Source organism: Lacerta agilis, chromosome Z (assembly GCF_009819535.1).
Source record: "Lacerta agilis isolate rLacAgi1 chromosome Z, rLacAgi1.pri, whole genome shotgun sequence".
NCBI classification, from domain to species: Eukaryota; Metazoa; Chordata; class Lepidosauria; order Squamata; family Lacertidae; genus Lacerta; species Lacerta agilis.
Genome location: NC_046331.1, coordinates 27,688,743 through 27,712,187, shown reverse-complemented (window position 1 = coordinate 27,712,187; position 23,445 = coordinate 27,688,743). Strand labels below are relative to the sequence as shown.

Genomic DNA, 23,445 nt, shown 5'->3' with positions numbered 1-23,445 from the left:
GGTATAGGAGAGATGAGGTGGAGAAACTGGAGCCATACCACGAGATGCTGCCCAGACTTGGCTACAGCACTGCTTGCCTTCTAACTAGCAAACTTTCCCCTTCCACAATGAATACAATTCTCATTAGGTACATCTACTAGATACAGCTTGGGCCATTTCCTCTCAAAAGGGTTTGTGCAGATCTGGAGAGGATATGGAAAAGGGAGACCAGGACAATCAGGAGATGGGGGTGGAGCACCCATGCAAATAAATCTTAGGTTAGGGCAGGGTTTCCCAAATTTGGGTCGCCAGCTGTTGTTGGACTACAATCCCCATCATCCCCAACTACTGGTCCTGCTACCTAGGGATGATGGGATTTGTAGTCCAACAACAGCTAGAGACCCAAGTTTGGTAAACTCTGGGTTAGGGCACTTTGTGGGGTGGGAAACATGGATTACTAGAAACAGAAATTTGAAGAATCGCGAATGGTGCAGAGATAGTAACAGGCAGAATTTTTTTTTTCCTGCTTCCTGATACTCAAACTCAGACTAATCTACTGTTGGCAGTAGATTGGGGGAGGCGGGGAGCAAGAGGGAAATCGCCATGCAGCTCACAATTAACTTTGCAGAATTCATTGCAACAAGATGCGGCACAGAGAGCGTTTTAAAAAGAACCAGAAAAATAAACCCATTCCTTCTTACAGCAAACTCAGGTTGTAGGTGTCATCAGGATTTTAACCAACATGGGGCCATTGAGAAACAAGTGGTGGTGGGGAATACTAGTATACTTGAATGAACTCTGAGGTTTGTAGAAGTTAAAAAAATCTTTGGAAGAAAACCCCCCACCAAACATATATCCATGCTGGTGTGGACTGAGTAGTCTTGGTACCTAGGGCTGCTTGTGAAGCAAGGCACTCCACAGGATTGAATCTTCTGCTCAACAGCTGATGAGTGAAGGGTTCAGTCCTGCTGGGTTCTCCTTCCCCTGTGCACTCCCTGTGGCGGAACATGTTGTGACTGCTTGCTTATCCACCCCACCTGCTGACTGCTCCAGATTGCTTTGGGAACCCTGACCCAACCCACAGCAACCAAGGGCTGCTCCACTTGGCTTCTGCCAAGCCTGGATCCTCTCAAATTGGCCTGATTCAGTTTGGGAAAGGGAGCGAATCCAGTGCACAGCCATATTGGTGGCTTTAGAATGACAGTTGGAAAAGAAAAGGAAAAAAAAAAACACAGAATTGGGCAGAGTGTGGAATGTGAAGCTCAGAGAGAATGGATGGCCAGATCTCTGAACAGCAGCTTTTATTTTAGGAGGGAGGACACACTGCACCCTTTCTGATGCATGCCACATCTATTAAGGTGTGCCAACAAAATGGAGCTTCCATGTTCAGAAGCAGTTAGCATCCATCTATCTCAATAGACAATGCACCTCTGGGGGCAAAGTCAAACAGCTGCGCTAGCAGCACCAATGTGACCTCCTTGGGGCGCAAGCCTGGACAGTGTGTATGAAGGTCCTAGGCTGCCCAGATAACAAGACCCCTCCCCTCAGCCTCGCTGATGTGGTCCAAAGGAAAGGAAAGCAATACATCTGGCACCAGCTTGGCTGCAGGAGTTGCCCAAGCCATCCAACTCTCTTAGGGACTCCACTCTATTTTTGTTTAGTGTTTACTCCATAACCTCTTCTTCTCCCGGAGATGTCCAATGAGGCAGCAGAGCTTTAAGATAAGAGTTTACCTGCTCCTAGATAGGTTACCTTCCCAGGCTGATGAGCCACATCTGCCCCTCACTTCTCTGTGTGTGCCTTCTTGGCCGTTGGACCCACTATTGGTCTTGTCCGCTCAATCTGTCAGAGCCTGTCTTCATGTGCAGGGAAATTCCCTAAATCACCGAGAGTTTTAGACCCATCTGCTACCCTTACCTGGTTTAGACAGGCTGTTGAAGCAGTTTCCTGGGGTGTGGCTGCTGTGGCACACTGACAGCATCTAGGAGCCACAGGTAAGAGCTGAGTGCACACTGGGGACCAAAGGTGGACAAACTACCCCAGAAGGAGCACATATCCCCCACCAGAGGTACTACCCAACCCCTAACACCACACACACCCCTCAGAAGCAGTATTCAGAAGCAGAACATCTCTGATTAACAGATATTGGGGACGAACAAAAAGGGAGCTGCTATACCCATGGGCTTGTATCCAATGCAGCACTAAGTAACTTGTTCAATTACAAAATGATTTATGCCTGAACAACCAAACTTTTGCCCCTCTCCACACCCCAGCATGCCTCCTAAATCTGTTCCGGGCAAGCCTTCTGGAGCAGATATGAGGAGGGTGCAGGGTGTGGCTGGAGAAGAAGGGGGAGAATTCAATTGCACAAGGGTAAATTATCATGCTAACGGAACAAGTGCATTGGATACTGCCCATCATGGCCCATTCTTCAAAAGTTTTCGCTGTTGGGAACAAAAAGCTTGACTTGATTGCTCTCTGGTGCAAGTAATCCAGCTAAGCATTTCTTATATATTCAAGGAATGGCATGGCTTACAAATCCATCATTTCAGCAATACATTGCAGGGTGATAAGCTGGGGGAGGGGGGGGGAATCTACATTAGCCTTTGCTTGAAAAACAACACACATAACACTGGATTGTCAGATGTGCCCACCAGCACAGACACAAATTTAGAGACAACTCTATATTATCAACACATAGCAATGAATGATTTCTCTTAGGATAGGACAGTCATTTAGCAAGGAATTACCTTCCTCATGGATGTGCCTCCTTGTCGCTCAGTGGCAGAACTCACATACCTGCAGAGAGATTGAGGGGAAAGGAAGAGTCTATAACTTCAGACAAATACAATCTGAATGAATAATAAATATGGTTTATTTGCTCAGTGACTGCCTGATTTACTTGCCTGCCTGAGCATGGGGCTTATTCACCTAGCACGTCTCTCTTACACACAGACGTTGATCCGAAGACGGATCAATGAATAAGTAGGTAGTTCTTAGACCTGCTCAGTAAGAGCCACACAAACAACGGCTCCCCCAAATCAAAGAACAGGGTCATTCAAAGTCTTCTGAGCTATTTAATACGTGTGTTGATTTGGTCTGTAAAGCAGATTGCGAAATCAGGGAAAAGTCTGCTCAAAATGCTAGCTTTAAGAAAAGCGTGGCGTAGAGGGAGATCAGCCTAAGAAAATGTAACTGGTTCATGGGAAAGCATCTGCTTTAGCAATCCTCAAAGCTGATTAGCTGATCTCTATTAATGCTTGCATTAGGGGCTGGGGGTTGGGAATGAGAAGGTGGAAAACAAGTGTCTCCAGAAAGAATTGAAGCCAACCTGACATGGGACCATGGAAAGCTGCATTGGTACTGAATCAGACCCACTGGTCTGTCTAGCTCAGCACTCTCTACTCTGACAGGTTTCCAAGTCCTGCCTGGAGATGCTAGAGTTTGAACCTTGGATCCTCTACGTGTAAATAATATGCTCTACCAGTGAACTATGGCTCTTCTGTAGGAATTAGAAGTGTCATAGCTCAGTGATACCTCAAAAAGTTGGAGTTCTTGATGAATAGATGCAGGAAATAATTAATGGAGTAACAAGAACTCTAGTTCTTGTTACTCCATTATTTCCTGCATAGCTCAGTGATACAGCATCGGCTTTGCATGCAAAGTTTCATACCCTGGCATTTTCACAGAGGGATAGGAATATCCTCCACCTGAAACTTTAGATCTCCTCTGCAAGCCACCATAGATCAGGTGTGGGGAACCTTTGGCCCTCTTGATGTTACTGAACTACAACTCTCATCAGTCCCATCAAGCACAGCCAATTGCCAGGGTTGATGAGAATTGCAGTTCAGTAGCATCTGGAGAGCCAAAGGTTTCCCATACCTGCCATGGTCAATACTGAGCTAGATGAACCAAAGGTGTGACTCAGCATAATGCAGCTTTCCAATGAGTATATTTCTTCAACTCCCTCTTATATTGCACCTTGAGTTTGCTTCTTCTTGAGCCTCTGTCCCACTCCTGAATTCCAGTTTCACTAGTATTCCTGAAGTTAATTCCACAATCAGAGTGTGGTCAGTTTGTGGTGGCTTTCAGTTCTTTTGCATGTATATGTTAGTAAAACCCTACAAGAAAGCAATCCTAATGCAATCCTATATATAATTGCTTCACAATTCTTTTTGGTGTGGTGTTTCACTTCAGGTGCAGCATATACTGCTGCCAAACTAATTTTGACAGAACTGTACATATATATGATGGCACAGATTGCTTTTTTTGAAGGGTTTTACTGTGATGCACACATGAGGAACATATAGGGTGTGGGAAATTGTTCTATATAGGAGTCAGAAATTAAAAACAAAACCAAGCCAGATTATTGGAGGATTCCTAAAGCATTGGTTCTGTTTTGGAAATGAGACTAGTCAGTTTGGAACTCCAAAATCCACAGGGAGTTTTGGATGTGGAGAATTTTGCAAGCATCACAACACAGTTTTGCTGTGAACCTAAGCAGATTTGACCAGGTAAACCTGCATGGGAGACAGGGAAAGGCAATTCTGACAATTTTGGTTTCCTTCAGTTTTGCGTTTTTCCATTCTTAAATTCAGTTCGCCACATTTCCAGATCAGTTCATATGTTTCTTCAGCATATTAGTGTCCATTTTTCCTAAAAAGCACGTATTTGTATGCATTTTCCCTTAATGAACACATTTTTGCAAAGCAATCTCCCCTAATATATGCATGCTTTTCGGTAAACCTGTTGGCTGGAGATCTACATTACAAGATTTAGAGACGGCTGTGTTTCAGTCCACATATTGTTTTGTAATGTGTGAATTAGGTAAGTTCGCCTTTAAATGCAAACATTTCTATTTTCTTATCCATCCTAGTGGGAGGCCCCATGCAGCCACATTTGCAGGCCGTTTCTAAGCAAGAAGATATACGGGGAAATAAGTGAAACAAACATACAGATAAATCCTCCAACATGACTCGGCTCTCTCCCTTTCATTCTAGCAAATTCTCTCTGTCTAAGCCTCTGGCTATTTATAGCAGAATCCTTCCTAATATGAGCATCTTGCGCTTTTCTGCCCCTCAAGTAATTAAGAGTTCAGTTATAATAAATATCTGCAAATTGATGCTTGTCCAAGGGAAAGCTATTACTGAAGTTGCAACACCAATGGTGTTGAAATAGATGGCTTTTCATGCTTCCTAAAATGAAAGTCTCTAAGTTGATCCCTCTTAAACATTTCAGATCATTTGTATTCTCAAGGCTAATTCAGTGTAATGCAAAAATGGCAAACTTGTTTCTAAAGGCTTTATCTGTACATAGAAATGGAACTCTGGACAGAATGCCCTCCAAGACAGAGACAGATTTAGGGCAACACAAGTGGTTCCCCACACAGGGTGCAGGGGCCAAGGGGTTCCTTTCCACCTCCTTCCCAAAGCCTAGTGAGGGCTCTGACAGAGTCCTCCAGCCTTCTTTCCAAAACCTAGTTAGTACTTGCCTAGCTTTGGGAAGGAGACAAGAGGGCTCTAGGACTATGCCAGAGCCTGGTGCCTGCTTCCCAAAGCCTGGTGTGTCCCTTACCCAGCTTTGGGAAGGTGGCACATGGGCTAGCGGGCAGGGGTCATCATATTTTGGCCTCTTGCAGGGTGCCATATTACCAAGGTGTGCCCCTAATGAAGGAAGCATATTAGGTGGAAGAAATGTCACATGCCACTAAGGGCATGTGGGGGGTGGGGATTAGATTCAGTTCAGTCTAAAGGCAAATCTACATAATTCACACTTTCCAATACAAAGTCCAAACCAAAACACAAGCATCCCTCGAAATTCATACATCTTTGAATTTTGGAATGCAGTTCTCCAGCCATTCAATATGTACAAAAATGCACATTGCCTGTGTAAAGTTTGCATTAAAATGCAAATGTTAGTGACATACAAAAATGCAATAGTGAAATCCGCTGTGAAAAAATATGGATATTAGGTAAAATTGCTTTGCAAATATATAAATAATAGGCAGAAAAAGCATTGTTCACTTTATTATTGAAGTTGCAGAACAGCATTCAAGTATGTACGGTACATTAGAAGAAATTTGCACTAAAATGCTGATAATTTTTCATGAGGACTTAAAAGAAAAAAGAATTTGCAAAGTCGTTGAAATGTGTAGAAGTGAACAATCTTCTGGAGTTTTGTTTAAGAAATCCAAGATCACATGTGCAAGCTTTGGCCTGAATGATCCTATTTCAAACTGCCCATAAGGTTGCTAAAAGTTTTTGTACAATCCTGCCAGGGTGTTTTCTCTCCCTTGTTTCTGGAACGGCTGATCTGACCCATCTGGAACCTGTCAGTTTCAATGCTCAACCTCATTTTTTACAATCAACACACAGCTGCCCTCCTAACTGGACAAAAGCCTGCTGAGGCAAAGGTTTACTGCATGTCACGAAACTGGAATAACATGAATTTTTTTGTGGGGAGCAGGAATTTCTCTCTCTCTCTGCAAACTTCCAAGTAAAGAAATGGGTATGCTTGGCTAACAGACTGCTGAATTGCCTAATCATTTGGAAAATACAGAATGTATCCATGAACAGTTTCAAGCACAGTGTTTTTCCCTACTCGGAGAGCACATCCATGCAGGAAGTGTAAGCCTCGAATAAAACAAAGAGATCATACAGGTAGACACAACAAAACACATGGTTCTGCAAAAAAATATGGTGGAAACATTTTGTTCGTTTTGTAATATGTGTGTAGAAAACACCAGTCATCTTTTTTTGGATTCATAAAACCATCACTCAAATTGTCACATGCATGATGATTTGCATGTGGCATTCATGCACTTTAACCCCCATCTAGGCAGAACAGGTCAGGTGGTCCTGAGAGCCTGTAGCAAATAAATATGTGAATATTGAGGATATTAATATTGTGCATATGGAAGCAAACTGGATGAATAAAAATGGACTCTTCTTTGAAATAAAATTTTTCCAGCTCAAACATATGCTTCAAAAGTTTTGCTGCAAAACTTAACTTCAAAACAACTTGAAACAAATAAAGTTACATTCAACTAGATGCATAATTTGTATACTTGTCCAAGTATAAGGCACTTTACAAAACATATTGCACCTGGAGCTAAAAATCAAAGCTCTGTCTCTTATCCATTCCAGCTTCCTGGAGAGAGATTAGTATTTCCATTCCCTTCAGTAGCTTGAGAACGAAGATCCATTCCACCCAAGATGGAAGCCCACAGATTAGCATATGCATAGACTTGTAATACAATCCTTTTTGCGTGATTCTGAGCTCATCCCCTTGTGAGTGAGGCACAGAGATACAGCCCCACTAAATGATTAATGTTAGGCTCTCTCTTCAGCTCTTCTTTAGCTTCAATGGAAATTTCCATGTCGTGCTTCACAGCATAAGTATAGACACTTTGGAGTTATTTCCCATTTCAATGTATATTAAACAATTATACTTAACAATTGACATATATGTTCCTCGCCTTCCAAGATCTTGCCTTTCTGAAATTACCTGGAGTTGTTTTTGAAGCAGGATCAATGCATTAGAAATTGGATACTGGTCCTCTGGGAATGCTGACGTCTCTTGTGGGTGTAAAGAACCAGAGTTTCCAATCCTAGACTCTAGTGCTGGAGCCCAGCAATCTTACTACCTACATGAGGGATGTGGGCCTCTCCAGTCCCCTCTATCTGGCCTTTGGGACTTTCCTCAGAACACACCTCTCTCTGGGCCTGCTTTGCACCCTACTTGAGTGTACTTGCCTGGCAAGAGCATGTCTTTCGAACTCTGATCATGCTTCCTGCTTATCTGGATGTTATTGTGAGTGTGTGTAGAAACAAGCCTACTGTACAAAGGTAAAATCAACATTTGCGCCCTGCCCCTTTTTGCTTCTTGCCTCACTTTCTGCTGGCATTTGGCCCTCAGAAGGTAGCCTAGAAGGGAATGTGGCCCTTTGGCTGAAAAGGACCCCCAGCCCACACAATGGCAGCCAGAGGAATGGAGAGCCTGGTCTTTGTTGTGTTACAGCACCACCACTGCAGGTGCCTAGGTTTAGTGGTACTGCATCTTCCAGGAAGGCGAAAGGTTCCCCATCTCTGTGCTATGTCAAGGAATGGTTGCAGAAGTCCAAGACATTGCCATGGTGGCTTTTCAGGGTTCAGAACTGGGGGCATCCTGGGATGGGCTCACAGCATCTGACCTGAACTTTGGATCATGTGATGGAGCCTGGACATTCTTAGGTTCCCCGGCATCCACATATTTTAAAGGGACACAACTGCAGTCATGTGCATTCCCAGGCTGCCTGAGATTTCTCTTTCCTTTGCCTGCCTTTTTGGTGTTAGCAGCAGTGGGAAGCAAAAGTGCTAGCTTGCTGCTAATTTGGCTACAGCCGGCATTCTTTAAGGGTCAGCAGCCTGAGGGGCTGGTGGAGGGGACCCAGCTGTGACTGAGAAACTTCTTTTGCCTCCTTTCTACTTCCTGCAGCTTTTGGACTGGAGGGCTGCTGAGCAGAAATACCAATGACTCAGTACATTTCTGGTCAAACAGAGAGGACGAATGCATTTTGTTGGGTTTTTCCTCTGAAGGGTTTTTTTTTTAAAGGAGGATAGAAAGCTTGTCATATGATGGCAAACAGAAATACTACTACTGAAGCTGCAGTCCTGTACACTGTTACTTGGGAGTAAGTCTCACTGAACTCAATGACATTTACATCTGAGCAGGGATGGGGAACTCTGACATTTGTTTTGGTTTTGGTTTCTCTTGTTTCAGTTCTCCTCATTTCCACATCAGTTTGTGACTGATGTCCTTTTGAAAGCTCATCAGCATTTTAGTACAAATTTCTCCTAAAATGCACATTTTCCATAATATACTCTTGCAAGCCAATTTTTCCTAATATAATTAGCAGTACACATTACTTGGCTGGAGAACTGCATGGCAAGATTCAGAAAAGGGCAAATATCAGGAGATGGTTCTATTTAGGTTTGTGTATTATTTCAGAAAAGTGTGAATTATGTAGGTTTGCCTTAAAATGTGAACTGAATGCCTCTCCCATCTCTGCATTCTTTGGATTGCTCCATGGTTATATTGTTTTATTGTAATCCTATAAACTGGAGCAGACATTATGTTTTCTGCAGTGATACCACTGGGAATGGTCTCCCCATGACAATCACCTATATCTCGGTCATGACATCTACATGTTCTTCCCATGAGGATCAGCACCATTCCCTTTGTTTAGTGGGAAGGGGAACATCAATCCAGCCAGCCAGTTCTTGTGGTCAGGGCCAACTCAATACATTTTTCTGCATGAGGCAGAACAGCAAATAGCAACACCACCTGCCCCCCTCCACCCCACCAGACACACAGTGTACAAGGCTGGCCAAGTTATTTGAGGCAGAAAGTACCACAAATGCCTCTGCCTGGAAGCAAGGATACAAAAATAAAAAAATAAAAAATACATACATACATACATACATACATACATTAAATAGCAAACAAATATGTGACCCCAAACCAGCTGCCTCAGACGTCCATTCATTCTGATTAATAATAGAGCCAGCCAGGGTTTGTGGGTAGGACATTGGGTCCTACATCTGAGCACTAGGACTGCAATCCTCTTTCCTCACCTTGGTGGGTCCATTTGTGGAATGACCTCCTCTCTGATGGTGCATCTCACAACATCAATGTGTGCTTTTCAACTATCACTCAAGAAGCATCTCTTTACCCAGACCTGTGGCTACCACTTACATCACTGTTCTGTGCTGCCTTTTTCTTAATTTTGTTCTTGCTTTGCTTCATGGTTTTACTGTATGATTTTAATGATCATTTGAACCTGTTTAATTGTTCTATCTATATCTGTCTGTCTGTCTGTCTGTCTATCTATCTATCATCTATCTCTTGGGACCATTTTATGGGATAGAAGTACAAATATTAAGTAAATAAATGCACAGAAAAGCTACAGTAATCAAGAGCAGGTTTCAATATCTGGTCAAATGAGGAATGATCTTAACAACAACTCTTGGGAGACATAGGCAAGTTGTGTGCTGGCTGAACGAGCTTCCCATTGCATGCTTATAAAGAATTCTTAATAAAGCTCTGATTGCCACGCTAAAAACGAACAGCAAGTGCTTCTTGTTCATTTGAACAGCCACAGTGGCAATCCACAAAACGCACACACGGGTCCTGTAAATAAATGTATTAAGCTGACAATAAGGAAAAGCATTTACGTAATCACAGCGCCAGTATTTCTTCAGTTCACCCAATGTTAATTAGAGTGAAAAGGATTTTTTTTTAATAATAAAAAGTTGTTTCATTTAAACAACACAGCGGGGGCCCTCAAGACGTGTGCATAATCCAAGAAAGAGATTGTTTTGTCTCTCTGCCTCTTCAACAAGGTAATTTACATTTCCTATTAAATAAATAAAACGAGATGAAGAGAAAGTTAGGAACAAATGTACTGGAGTCTTCTGACAACACTCAAGAGCAAACAGTGCAAGAGTGGGGGCACATGGCATGACGCTCACAAGGACTATCCTGGAAGCAGTCTCTGCGTAAGAAGAAGAACCCTCCTGGATCAGGCCAATGGCCCATCTAGTCCAGCATCCTGTTCTCGCAGTGGCCAACTTAGATGCTTGTGGGAAACCTGCAGGCTGCACATAAGCATCAACATGCGATTCCCAGTGACTAGTAGTCAGAAGTGGGTATTCTTATCAAAACTGTGCATGGACCCCCTGAGCTGGGGCCTGATCTTGCACTTTGGGGTGGATACAGATTCGACACTGTATTGATTCAGAGGAAGAGCCCTAATGGTTAAACGTGTGGTTGACAGAGGGAAGGGAAAGAAGGAGTAGCTGCAGGTGAACAGAGTTGTGTTGCTTACCTGATTTCTCAATGTCACATGCCTTGAGGCTAGATTACTGCAATGTGCTGTATGTGGGGCTGCCCTTGGGCCCACTTCAGAAGCTCCTGCTGGAGCAGAATGCAGAAGCCAGATTGCTGATGGGGGCATCTGGCCAACAACAACGGCACTATTCTGCATTGGCTGCCTATCTACAACCAGGTTCAAGGCCCTTGTATTAATTTTAAAATCCCTGAACAATTTAGATCCAGGGTACCTCAGGGACTACCTGAACCAGCTTGATCACTGATATCATCTGTAAGAATGAAGTTCGAAATCCCCCAAGTTGGTGATGCTCATTTGACAACAAAAAACTGAGCCTGCAGTGCCAATGGCCCAGTACTGTGGAATACTCTGCCAGTAGAGATTTAGTGGGCAACTTTCTGTGCCAACTTTTGAATGCCTGCTGATAACTTTTCTATTCTGCCAGGCCTATGCAGGCATCTTTCTATGACAGCTGATTTGTGATTTTTAACTTTTTAAAAAATTTATTTAGTTTTTATTACATGGTTTTATGTGCAATTGTTGTATACTGCTCTGATGTTACCGTATTGGCCTGAATATAAGCCACCCCCCAAATTCCGACTGTGAAAAGTTAAAGTGCAGCTTAAATTCGCGACCTTACAAATATTGGCCTTTACGCACCAACCATTTCAGTTTTAATTATGGGGTGGGGGCAGCAGGAAGATGGGATCTCCTCTCAGTCCTCCTTCCATGCCTCTGCAGCATAGCTGTCAACTTTTCCCTTTTATTGCGAGGAATCCTATTTGGAATAAGAGAATTTCCCTTTAAAAAAAGGAAAAAGTTGACAGCTATACTCTGCATATGCTCATTGGACACGAGTTCCCACAACCTCACAAACCCGGATCTCTTCCTCCCTCCGTCTTCCTTATGGGCAGAGCAGGAGCCTGAAAGCCTGGCCAGGAATTCAAGATGGAGGGTCCCAGCTTTTGGAAGCAGAATCACGGCTCTGCCCCATCTCTTTCCATGGAGCTGTGTGGAGGCGCGCCCTCCCTGATGTCGATGACTCCATTTATGGGTGTGAGTGCCTGTGGAATTTTAAGGGAGTGGCTTATATTTGGGTATTCTCTCCCTCACCCCCCATCCCCAATTTTAAAGGTGCGGCTTATTTGCGGGTGCGGCTTATACTCAGGCCAATATGGTATATCTATATATCTTTTTCTCCATCTCTCTGAGAAGCAGAGGCCCAGGCTTCCCAACATCACTTCTGGTTACTGAGAGGGAGGAGGGAGAGGTCACAGGAAGCTCTGCATGGTGCAGGTGCAGTGGCAGGAGTGCCGCTTGGCTCCATCACTGTACTGACACACCACAGAGTTCCCATCTGCCCCTCCCCTCCCCTCTAAAATCTGCCATGTTTCTCTTTACTGTTATTGGGTTGTTTTTGTTTTTGTTTTTTATTATGTATTTTGTGTTTTCATATTGTGATTTTATGTTGTAAACTGCCCTGAGACCTGTGGGTATAGGGTGGTATACTACTACTACTACTACTACTACTACTACTACTACTACTATCCCAATGCTGCCTGGAGACACCAGGGACCAAAACTGAGACCTTCTGCATGAAAAGGGAATACCACTAAGCTACAGTTCTCCCCCAATCTTGAAAAGTTGTTTTGTGACATGTTTGTTAGTTCTAATAAATCAGAGGTGGGAAATCTGTGGCCCTCAAGATGTTCATGGACTCCAACTCCCTTCAGCCCCATCCAGCACGGTCAATCGTCAGGCATTATAGGAGTTGTAATGCAAGGGCCTCTGGAAGCCCTTTGTAATAAAAGGGATTGCCCAACTATGGATTTTGGAATGATTCTTAGGGCACATACACAACATAGATTCAATGCACATTTAAAGCATATGAATTCTCCCAAAGAATCCTGGGAACTGAAGTTTGCTAAGAGTGCTAGGAATTGTAGCCCTGAGAGGAAAACTACAGTTCCCAGGATGGTGGAGGGAGTCACATGCTTTAAATGTGCACTGAATTTTCTTTAAACGTATGGTGTGGATCTGCTAATATATATTTCTTGCCATTTCCAAATTGCACACCACCCATTATTTTGGACATAAAACTTCAGAGGCGTTTCCTTTTATTTTTCTGGAAGATTACTTGGGGATTTATTTTAATGCTATATTTGTGCTTAGAAGCTCGCCTATTCCCTTACAGAACTAACATCTGCTAAGAATATCTGACAAGAGTTGTAATGATGAAACTTGGCCTGATAAAACGATCCCTCTCAGCCTATACTTGGGGTTTTCAACTTTTGACATTGAACGCAAGAAGTAACATAATGCCCAGAGTGTTCGATACCAAATGTTTTTCTTTCTGCCTTAATGGGCCTATGATTGACTACGCCACCCGTTCAAAAGAGGCAAGGCAAAGCTCTCTGAAGGGCAGGCAAACAGTTGAAATGTATCGACCCCCAATTTCATTGTACACATTTTGTAAAGGCAGAACGTGGGCTGCAGATGAAACCACTTGCGGGGGTACAAGGGGGAAGAAACATGCCCCCCCCAGCTCTTGTTGGATGCAGATGTGGGTAAATGCTTAACCTCTGTTGAATTTGTTGAGACTTAGGCTCCTTGGGCACATTCAGAACGGCGAGGGTACTTTTACAACAGCTAGAAAGCAGGAGTTTAGAGCACATGAGAATGAAATAACATAGAACCTATGAACAGCATTACTGGATCTGACCAAAGGTTCATCTAGGCCAGAATCTTGCTGAACTCCTTTTGGAAAGCCCACCTGCTGGTTGAAGGAAATAACCTTCTTCCCACAATTGCTCCCAGGTACTGGTATTCAAAGGCACGGTGCAACTGAGTATGGAGGTTGCACAGAGCAGGTGTGGGGAATCTTCTTCAGGCTGCAGCACGCTTGTGGAAAGCTGTGGAGGGCTGCGTTGTAGCAGCAGGTGGGACGAGATGCACACACAATAACATGCTCCTTACCCACACAGCCACAATGTTATTCTCATGTAAACAGAGACATGTACTTGTTTCTTTGCAATTCCACTCTACACAAGTTCCACATTGTTGTTGTTGTTATTTTAAAAGCCATCCAAAATCATTTCTCTATTCTAACTGCGCATAGACAAAAGGAACTCAGTGCTCCAAGAAGAATGCAAATAATGTTAATCCACAGCTGAACAGCAAGCCCAGCCTTGCAGTTTAAAGACCCAACTACCAAATGCAACTGCATCCCAAAAATTACGCACACACAGTTGCAACATGTATGGGGAACATTCTGCAAGGAAACGAGTTGACCTCCACTAGGACATTTTACCCTCTGCTTTGAACTTCTTCTACCAGTTCCTCTTGCAGAACAGATGCCATTAGACACTTTGCATAGCATCAAATCCTTTCCCCCTCTCAGCTACTCTCTGCTGAAAAGAGGGAACAGAGGCCAATTCAAATTCAGCTGCAGGCAGCACCTGGGCTAAGCATTCCCCATTCCTGCTACAGAGGTGTGTGTCAGTGTATAGCTTCACCAAGATGCCTTTATGGGCTCTCCTCCCTAGGTAAACCCACCTCTTCACCACCGTCATTTCAGTCCATTTGCTTCCCTTCTCCTGCTGGACCAAATCTGTGCCACGACCCAGAAGCGTAAGGCAAGCCAGTGTGGCATAGTGGTTGGAGTGTTGGGCTAGGACCTGGGATACCAGGGTTCAAACCCCCCTCTCAGCCATGAAGCTCACTGGATGATCACCAACTCCCAGTTTAACTTACTTCACAGGGTTGTTGTGAGGCTTACAGGGTTGTTGTGAGGGGGAGAACCATGTAAGCCACTTTGAGCTCTTTGGAGAGAAAAGGTGGGGTATAAATAGAATAGGAAATAAATAAAATCAGTGAAGACGAATACACCTTCTGTGTATACAACAAGCTGTGGGCCTTGGCAGCTGCCCATAAATGCTGGCTACCCCTGACCTTGCTAACTCTACACTTCTTTAAAAGCCCCTTGACCTGTTACATTCACTTTAAGTTACAGGTTATTAGATAGATATCCATGGGCCAAATATCAGCTCCATTATGTATCCTTTGATGGCATGAGTCAATCTTAACATAAGAACATAAGGATGTAAGAAGAGCCTGCTGGATCAGGCCAATGGCCCATCCAGTCCAGCATCTTATTTTTTCACAGTGCCAGACTGGACGCTCGCAAGCAGGATTTGAGCATAAGAGCCCTCTTCCTTCTTTAGTTTTTAGCTCTCCCCCCACCACTTCTGGCATCTATGGACTTACTATGCAGGGCTTTTGTAATGTTTATTAAGATTATATACGTAAAGTACTTCAAAGAGATTCACAAAATGAATACTAAGCATCGCCCTTTATCAATGAAGCTTTTTTCTGTTTCCGTGTCATATATGAGATTTCGCCCCTTTTCTCCCTCAATTAAAAGATTCTGGATACTAGCCCAGGATTAGTGCCAAAATAATATTGGACCACAGGCTTTCTTGTCTCTCAGGAGCAGTAAAAAAAACCAAACCCTGATCCAAATTTTATTAAAAAAAAGACTTATGGGAAGTGGCCAGCCTCCCATAAGAACACAAGAAAACCCTTATTGGGTCAGACCAATGGGACATTCTTTGCTCCCAGTGGCCCACCAGGATCCTAAGTGCTTGTGATTCCCAGCAACCGGTATTCAGAGGTAGACTGCTTCTGATGCTGGAGGCAGTACACAACCATTATGACTAGTAGCCGTTGACAGCCTTAACCTTTATGAATATGCCAAGCTCTGCTTTAAAGCCTAACAGTCCAGCGACCACCACAGCAACTCGAGGGAAACAGCCCCTAGGTCTGTTTGTGAAATACTTTTAAAACCTTAAATGCATTTACATCACGACCAGTTGCAGATCTTGTTAAAAGCAAGCAAAAATAGTCAGAAAGGGGGGGGGGAGGAAGCAAATGGTTCGTCACTGGACGTTAAAACAAGGAATGAAAAAACGTTCAAACATGTAGCTGGCACATCCCATGTTGTAAACATATTTGAAAACATTAAGGGATGCATCCAACTAAGTTACACTCAGGGCAAACCCACTGAAACTAATGGAGCTATGTAAGTCATGTCCATTATTTTCAATGAGAGTATTTTGCATAGACTAGCATTTGATAAAACTGTATTTTTTATTTTAAAAAATATCAGATGTGATGCAAAGATCAGAATAAATGAATGGGAAATTGCTCCATGTTAAAAATCCATTATATTAAATTATGAAGAAGAAGAAGAAGAAGAAGAAGAAGAAGAAGAAGAAGAAGAAGAAGAAGACTAAAAATGGTCTATCTCCAGTGTCCATCTCTTTCTCCTGTAATCTTTAATGGCCTACTTCAGAGAGTTTTTTTTTTTTTTTAATGCTGTTCATGATTGGCTACATGCTATTTGACAAACTATGCAGGGCTACCTTTTACAAAGTGCAAAGTTCGCAAGGAACTGAAAATCACAAGCATATTTTCAAAGCTTAGTTAGGGCAGCAACTCTCTAATTACAATTTGAGTAGTAAGAAGGCAAAGAATAGTTACCTTTCAGAATCACCCCCGACTGCCTCTCCTGCTCTCTGCAGAAAGGAAGAGGAGAAAAGAAGAAGAAGAGAGTGACGTTTAGCATTTCAGGTTAACTGAGAAGAAAGAAAGAGTTTCCGAGCATGATCAAAGTTACATTATCTCCAAGAAAACAAGGAAGCAGAACAAACCCAAAACCACCACCATGGCCGTTCTAACAGGAAGGAAGCTGAAAAGTTGCACTCACTCTGAACAATGATTTTACATGAAAAATGAAATACTGACCGCACAATGTAGAAAAACCAGAGATGTAATGGAAATGCTTTTGGGGCCATTTCATTTTCGTTTTTAATCTGGTATAAGTAATTTTCAATAAATTCAGCAAAAGGTCAAGCTAAGGTGATCTGTACACAGGCTCTCTTACAGTTTTTAGTAGATACACATACTGGGTGTGTGTGCGTGTGTGTGCACGCGCACGCACGCGCACACACTGCAGATTATAACCCCAGGAGTTGGGGAGCATTTCTTGTCAGGGAAATGGCACTATGGAGAAGGATTAACCTCTCCAGTACCACAATTTTGGTCTAAAAGAGATTCTTAATCTCAGTGTTGCGGGTTCAAGCCCCACCTTAGGCAAAAGATTCCTGCATAGCAGGGGGTTTGACTAGATGATCCTCGTGGTCCCTTCCAACTCTATGACTATGAATCTGGCCCTCTTCTTCCCACAGCCCCTCCTATTCTTATTCTTATTCTTATTCTTATTCTTATTATTAATTATACACACACACATCTTGTCTACTTTGGCCCTAAAACTGGCTTTTGTCTGCCACCTGGTTGTCTGTCTGTGATCTTGTCCAAACACTACCTGAGATGCTTTTGGTGTCACGGTATGTTCAGGATCATTCTCATTGCTTTGGGAAGGGACTAATTAGGAGAAGGCTAAAAAACTGAGTAGTGAACATTCACAGAACCCTAGATGTGGATGTGTGTCCCCATCGACTCAAGGAATGCACCCAACCATGTGGCCTGTATGAACACTGCAATGTGAATGTGTATGTATACTCAGGTGCAAGTTTACATCTGTATCGGCCATATGTGATTGCTTCCATGCACCAGTCTCCCTTGCTAGAGGAAGCTAGAGTAGCCAGCTTTGGAGAGGGTAAGCAGAGGAAACTGTGTCAGAGGGAGTCTTCTGGGAGGAAAACTATTTGTAAAACATTTTAGGTGTCCACAGACAATGTAAAAATTGTGGGGTGTTTGTTTGTTTGTTTTTCAAATTGGGAAAATGTTTTCCCCTGCCCCTTTCAAAGTTAAGCATGCAGGAAAATGATATAGATTTTGAAGCCAGTCAAACAGCTTGAAAGCCCAGGCAGACATGCTCTAAAAATTGTCATACCATTTGTCTATTTGCAAACACTGGCGAAATGTGTGAACCATTTTAAAACTGCACCCTGGGACTTTTGCAAGTCAGCCGTTAGCAGTCACAACAGTGAATGGTAAGGCGCTTTGTTCCCCCGCCCCAAGATATGTTTTCAGTATCGCAAGATTCTCGTGTGTAATAGCTGTTGCAGTTAGTTAATGCTGAGTGGGGCATATGGCTGAGAAGCATTGTGCACAATCCTAGAAATATTTCTGGAATTATACAAGGGAACTTCTGATGTCTTCCCTGCCGTAATGCAGTGGCGGGGGAGCTGAGCTCTGGGTTGCCATCTGCTGGAGCACCAGATAGCTTATGGATTCTCCTTGCTCTGGCAAGTGAACAAAGTGCTAATTGAGGCTTTCAATTTTGCAATGAGAAAAACCAGTGCACAGTAAGGCAGAGAAGGAGGCAAATAATCAAGCAGAGGATCAATACATCTTTCCTTCCCCCCCCCCCATGGAGTTCCTCCTTCATACTCACAGTTTATATAGTGACTTTTTCACAAGATTGCTGGCATTCCCATTTATAAGCTAAAAGCTGCATTTCTGCTGTCTGAATATCTTTTGTTAAAAGCTCAGTGTGTTTTACAAGTCGAACCTCTGTAACCAGGAAATGACGCACAGAATAGAAGTTATGCAGTTTCTAAGAAACTTGAATATTGTTCTATGTACCACTGCTCTTTGATGTGTACACGTGTGTGTATATAAAATAATAACGGATCAGTACAGGTGTCTCGGTTTTTTGGACTCTCATTGGGTTCTTTGCTGCAGGACTGCCAGGGCCCCTGGCCCTCAAAATGTGCTACTACACCACTAGCAAGTAGAAGTTTAGTGCCCCTGTAGCATGAGACAAATGGTTAACCACTTTGAGCTTACAGTACTGAGGAAAGGCAGGGTTTCAAATATTCATGTGGGTTCCGTTTAAGAGCGGCAAGCAAAACAGATTGTAAGCAAGCTCCCCCCCCCCCCGCCACAAAGTATATTAGATATGTTTATTGCCTGAATGTAAAATCGTGTAAACATCAACATCACATTCCCTTTTTTATTTCATGCCGCTCGGCAGTCAGCAACAGAGCACATGCTCAGAATGCAGAAAGTCAGGGGCAGACTTTGGTAATATGGCACCCTGAGCGAGGACAAAATTTGGCCCCCTTTCTAAATATTTCTCATTTTCATGGTAATTCCTTTTGGTACGGTTGCTTTTTAATGGATCTTCTCAGTAGGTGCACACAAACACGCGCGCACACACACCCCTCTCCAGATACAATGACATACCATTTGTACTGCAAAAATACAAAAGCATTAACAACATGCAATGAATTAAAAGCTCTCCGAATATTAACATCCAGGAATGCTTTTATATCTAAAGATAATTATTATTTTAAAAGTTTACTTAACTCACAATTCAACCACACATCAGTTGGTCCATTCGCCATTTCAATAGCACCATTCACAAGACATTTACATTGCCATTACTCACAGCCATGCTAGAAATAGAATATGCCACTGGACTTGCCACAAATGTTCCCCAGCTTTCCTTATTTATTAGGTTTATCCAAAGATTTATGAATGTATAAAAAAGGGTGATCACAGCTATAGTCAATAAATACAAAATTGGGATCTGAATCCTTTCGGGATTGATAATATTTAGAATATATATCTAAAACACAATTTTTTAAGGGCTAGATTTAACCTTGTTTTAAACATTTCATCAATTGTATTTCTTCCCATTTCCCTATTCTTCCTTGCTCTTCTACACAATCACCACCTCTTAGGCTTGTTCATGTGGAAGTACCAGGCCCCCATTTCACAACAGGTTGGGTGATGACCCACTGAATATCATGGGTTGCGAAGACCACAGTTTCAATTCCACTACCTTTTTTCTTTTTGAAAACTAGATATGATTCCTGCTGCTGAACAAACGAGTCAGCAGAGACTCCTCTCTGGGACACTCCAAGAAGTGAAACTAAAGAGATAAAAGATGATTGCACCACAAATGCTCAAACAAGCTCTTCTTGAAAATAGCTTGTATCATAGGGGTTAACCAAAGTCTTTCTTTCTTTTTGGTAGCACAACAGCTCTGGGCAAGAAGCTTGTCTTGTTCTGAGCCAACATACACTCGTTCAAATTGTTGTTCAATTTTAATTCAGGGTGGGATTAGTTTGCTGGTACAATGGGTTATTAATGCTAGGCACCAGAGATTCAATAACTTTAATAACTTCAATGGCTGTGCTGTGCTCCATGGAGACTGGATCCATCTGCCACCTTCTTGGCACACTCCCCCAATACTGCAGCCAGGAGGGGGAATGATGGAGTAGGACATCTTGATGAAGAGCACTCCAACTTAAAACATTTCTTTCTTACATAAATCCACATTTATGCCACATAGAACAATGCTCTTTATACTTATGAAATTTCCCAATGCTTTCCACCTTTGTGCGATCCTAACACAAGACACCATAGGTTATATGCAATCCAACCTCGTACACCAATGGGGCTGTATTTGGGTTTCAACATTGTGTCTTGAAAACAACAGGGTTTGATTCTGACTGAATGTTAGGAAGAATGTTTCTGATAGCAAGAGCTGTTTGACTGTGAAATGGACTCCAGAAGGTGGTGGTAGTAGCGGTGGACTTGAAATGACGAGGATCTCAGTTTTGCACCTTGAAACCAGCAGGTTTGTGTTTGTTTATGACTGACATTTTTAAGTATTTCACCTCTTTTTTTAGCACACACAAAAGTTAAAAGGAAGGGGGGGGGTTCACATCTGATACTGGTCATCAGATTTAATTACTCTGCAATGGAAGCTATGTTGTAGTGGTGATAAATATCAATTTAGCCTGATTACTAATATGTTATTTAACAAAATCTATGAAATTGATATTTAATTAATGAAGGGTTGACACAGAAAACCCCACTTAGCTTGAGGAGTACTTCATCACTCAAGTAGTGCTGCTGAATCCAAGGATGGCAAGCACCACCGTCCTTCAAGATTTCTACACCAAGGCCCTTAATTATAATCATTTTTTGACATTACCTCCTGATATCATATTAATGGGCTGACGACACAGAGCACTTCATGTATTGCAGCCATTAATTTGCAATTCACAAGCTGTATTAATTTGGAGGCATCTGCCGGAGAGACAGTCAAAATGTCTATACAAATCGAACAGCCTCTGCTAAAGTGTTTAGCAAGCTGAGGGTGAAAATAGATGCATAGAAGATAATTAGTAAGAGCACCTCTCTGGATTCAAGCAGCTTTGAAGGTCTCATCCCATGTGGTATTCCTGGCTGAGTAACAGGTTGCATTCTTTAGGCCAGGCATTGATACGTTTAATCTCCATACAGTGCATCTTGCAAAACCAGATTGTGAAAACCACAATTTAGAACCCAAACTATGGTTTCAGTTTGGACTATAACTTTGAGCAGGAACAGATGTGGAACATTTTGGCCTGGTGGGCCACCTTGTGATGAGTGAGGGGTTAAAATCCTGCTTCTGTGGATAACTGCCAGACATAGCCAGTGCCAAATTGAATCCAACCTACTCCACTCATCATAAAGTGATGATAGCTGACTGGCAAATAGGTGTGTTTGGGGGAAGTGGAAATGGACCCCTTGGTGGTCCAAGATCGGCCCAAGAGCCAGTGGCTTCCCACCTCCTGACCTCCTACTCAACTCCCTGGTCATCTGCTGGGTCATTGTTTATAGCCGAGTCTTCTGGGATATCTCCCTCCTCCCAAGCAGACACACCTGCTTTAAGCGACCTCTGGTGTGAAGGCCTTCAGACCGCCAAGTGAGTGTTTATGCGCACACTGGACTTTGCACCTTTACCCCTCTCCCGGGCTTATGGTCTGGGAGTTGGAAAGGAGGAGAACCAAAGGTTGAGGGAGGCAGGGATCAGAGCATGCTTGAGCAGTTATCATGGGCCCAGGCAAGACACCCCAAAGACTAGGGACTTCTAGGGCCTTGCCCAACCCTAGATGTGTACAGACTGTGGTGCAAGTGGAAATCCTTGTTGAATGCCTCCCACAAGGTAAAATTCAGAGCCTTGAGTGAGGGGAAATTGGGGGCAGAGGTGACTTCAAGGATTGCGTAATGAAGAAGAGGTGCTTGCTTCTGAGAGTCCCCCCTCCCACCTTCCAGTGATGACACCCCTATGAGATTAGCAGTTTAAAGCAGAGAGGGCGAAAGAGGCAGCTCTGCAGCAGGCTTTGCAAACCAATCTGGATCCTTGGGAAAACAGGGAGAAAATTTAACCAGCACTCTGCATTTTCATCTCAATCTCAAAGATAACTGCGGGATTGTAAATGCACGCATATTAGATCAGATTACTTTTGTAACGATGAGAAGGGATTTCCATGAAACTCTGACAGTCAGACATTGCAATCTGATCAAATAGGATTATCCACTGCTGCCTCATAGCAATTTCACTGTGAAAAGAAAAGGGAAGGGGTGGGGAGAGAAACCCTATCTGGTTCAGATAATATACTCAGCAATGTTTTACCCCCCCCCCCCAAAAAAAGAAAAAGCAATATATGGATTTCTTTCTTTTTTTTAAAAAAAGGGAAGCTGAATCCTGGAAAGACAGAGGTATTATGCACCTTAAGTTCTTATGTCTAGGAGATGGAGTAATCTGGATGGGGTTGCACTCCCCTGATGTGGCTTTTGGACTTACTTTAATTTCTCCCTCACCCCTAGTCAACACTGAAGGCTAATCAAGAATACAGGCACACACCAGAGCTCAAGAAGACCTTGCTGCTCAAGCAAAGCTCAACTAGAACAGGGAGTTCCTGTCCAAGAGGATCCAGGGCTCAAAGATACTTCCCTAAGAAGATGCCATCTGCAGTTCAGTGAGAGCTGTTCAACAGTGGAACAGACTCTAGATAGTGGACTCTCCTTCCTTGGAAGTTTTTAAGCAGAGGTTGGAAGGCCATCTGCCATGCAGGACCTAGTTGAAAGTTCTGCATTGCAGGGGGTTGGACTAGATACCTGGGGTACCTTCCCACTCTACAATCCTGTGATTCTATTTGAATTCCTGCACCCATATTATCAAGGGATGTGCATATTAAACCAAGGGGTCTGAACTTGGCCCAGAAGCATATGGACAACTATTGCAACTGGTTAAGTACTGGAGCGATATGCTGGTAGTATGACCCCACCAATTAGCCACCACGTTTTGCACCAGCTGGAGGCTTCCAGCCTAGGCCCGACATACAGCACGGATGGGGATCTTGTAGCCGAACAACATTTGGAGGGCCACAGTTTCCCCATCCATGTCCTACAGAAAATACACAAAAAAGATTCACTTTGTATTCATTACTCAGATTGTTGTGTGATCAGTTTAACCTGCCAACTGCCCCCCTTTTTCCTTATCTAACAAATGAATCAACAGCTTTTTCTCATCTTGTTCTCTGAAACTATGGCATGAACGATCACTTGTCCAATTTCACTCACATCAATTTGCTGCCTATGAGACTCCTGACATGTTGAAACTTTCAAAGCTAACCTCTGCTTTTAAAATCCATTGGCTTCCTGGGAAGAAAATGTGTCAAGGAAATGCTTTCTAATGTTATGGGAGAATGGATTTTTGCCTTATTTGACGGGGGAGTGGGGGGCAACCCTGGCTTCTTATTCACCAGCACAATCTATTGAGCTTT

General features: G+C 43.1%; 1 protein-coding gene across 1 annotated transcript in view; it reads right to left on the bottom strand.

Moving 5' to 3' along the window:
- Positions 1 to 23,445, bottom strand: part of LOC117040145 (connector enhancer of kinase suppressor of ras 2-like) — a 290,274-nt gene that overhangs the window by 42,648 nt on the left and 224,181 nt on the right. Inside the window, exons 14-15 of the mRNA XM_033137731.1 lie at positions 16,391 to 16,425; positions 2,730 to 2,778 (exon numbers count right to left, since the gene is read on the bottom strand). Coding sequence (XP_032993622.1) covers positions 2,730 to 2,778; positions 16,391 to 16,425 — 84 coding nt within the window. The remainder of the gene's footprint in view (positions 1 to 2,729; positions 2,779 to 16,390; positions 16,426 to 23,445) is intronic.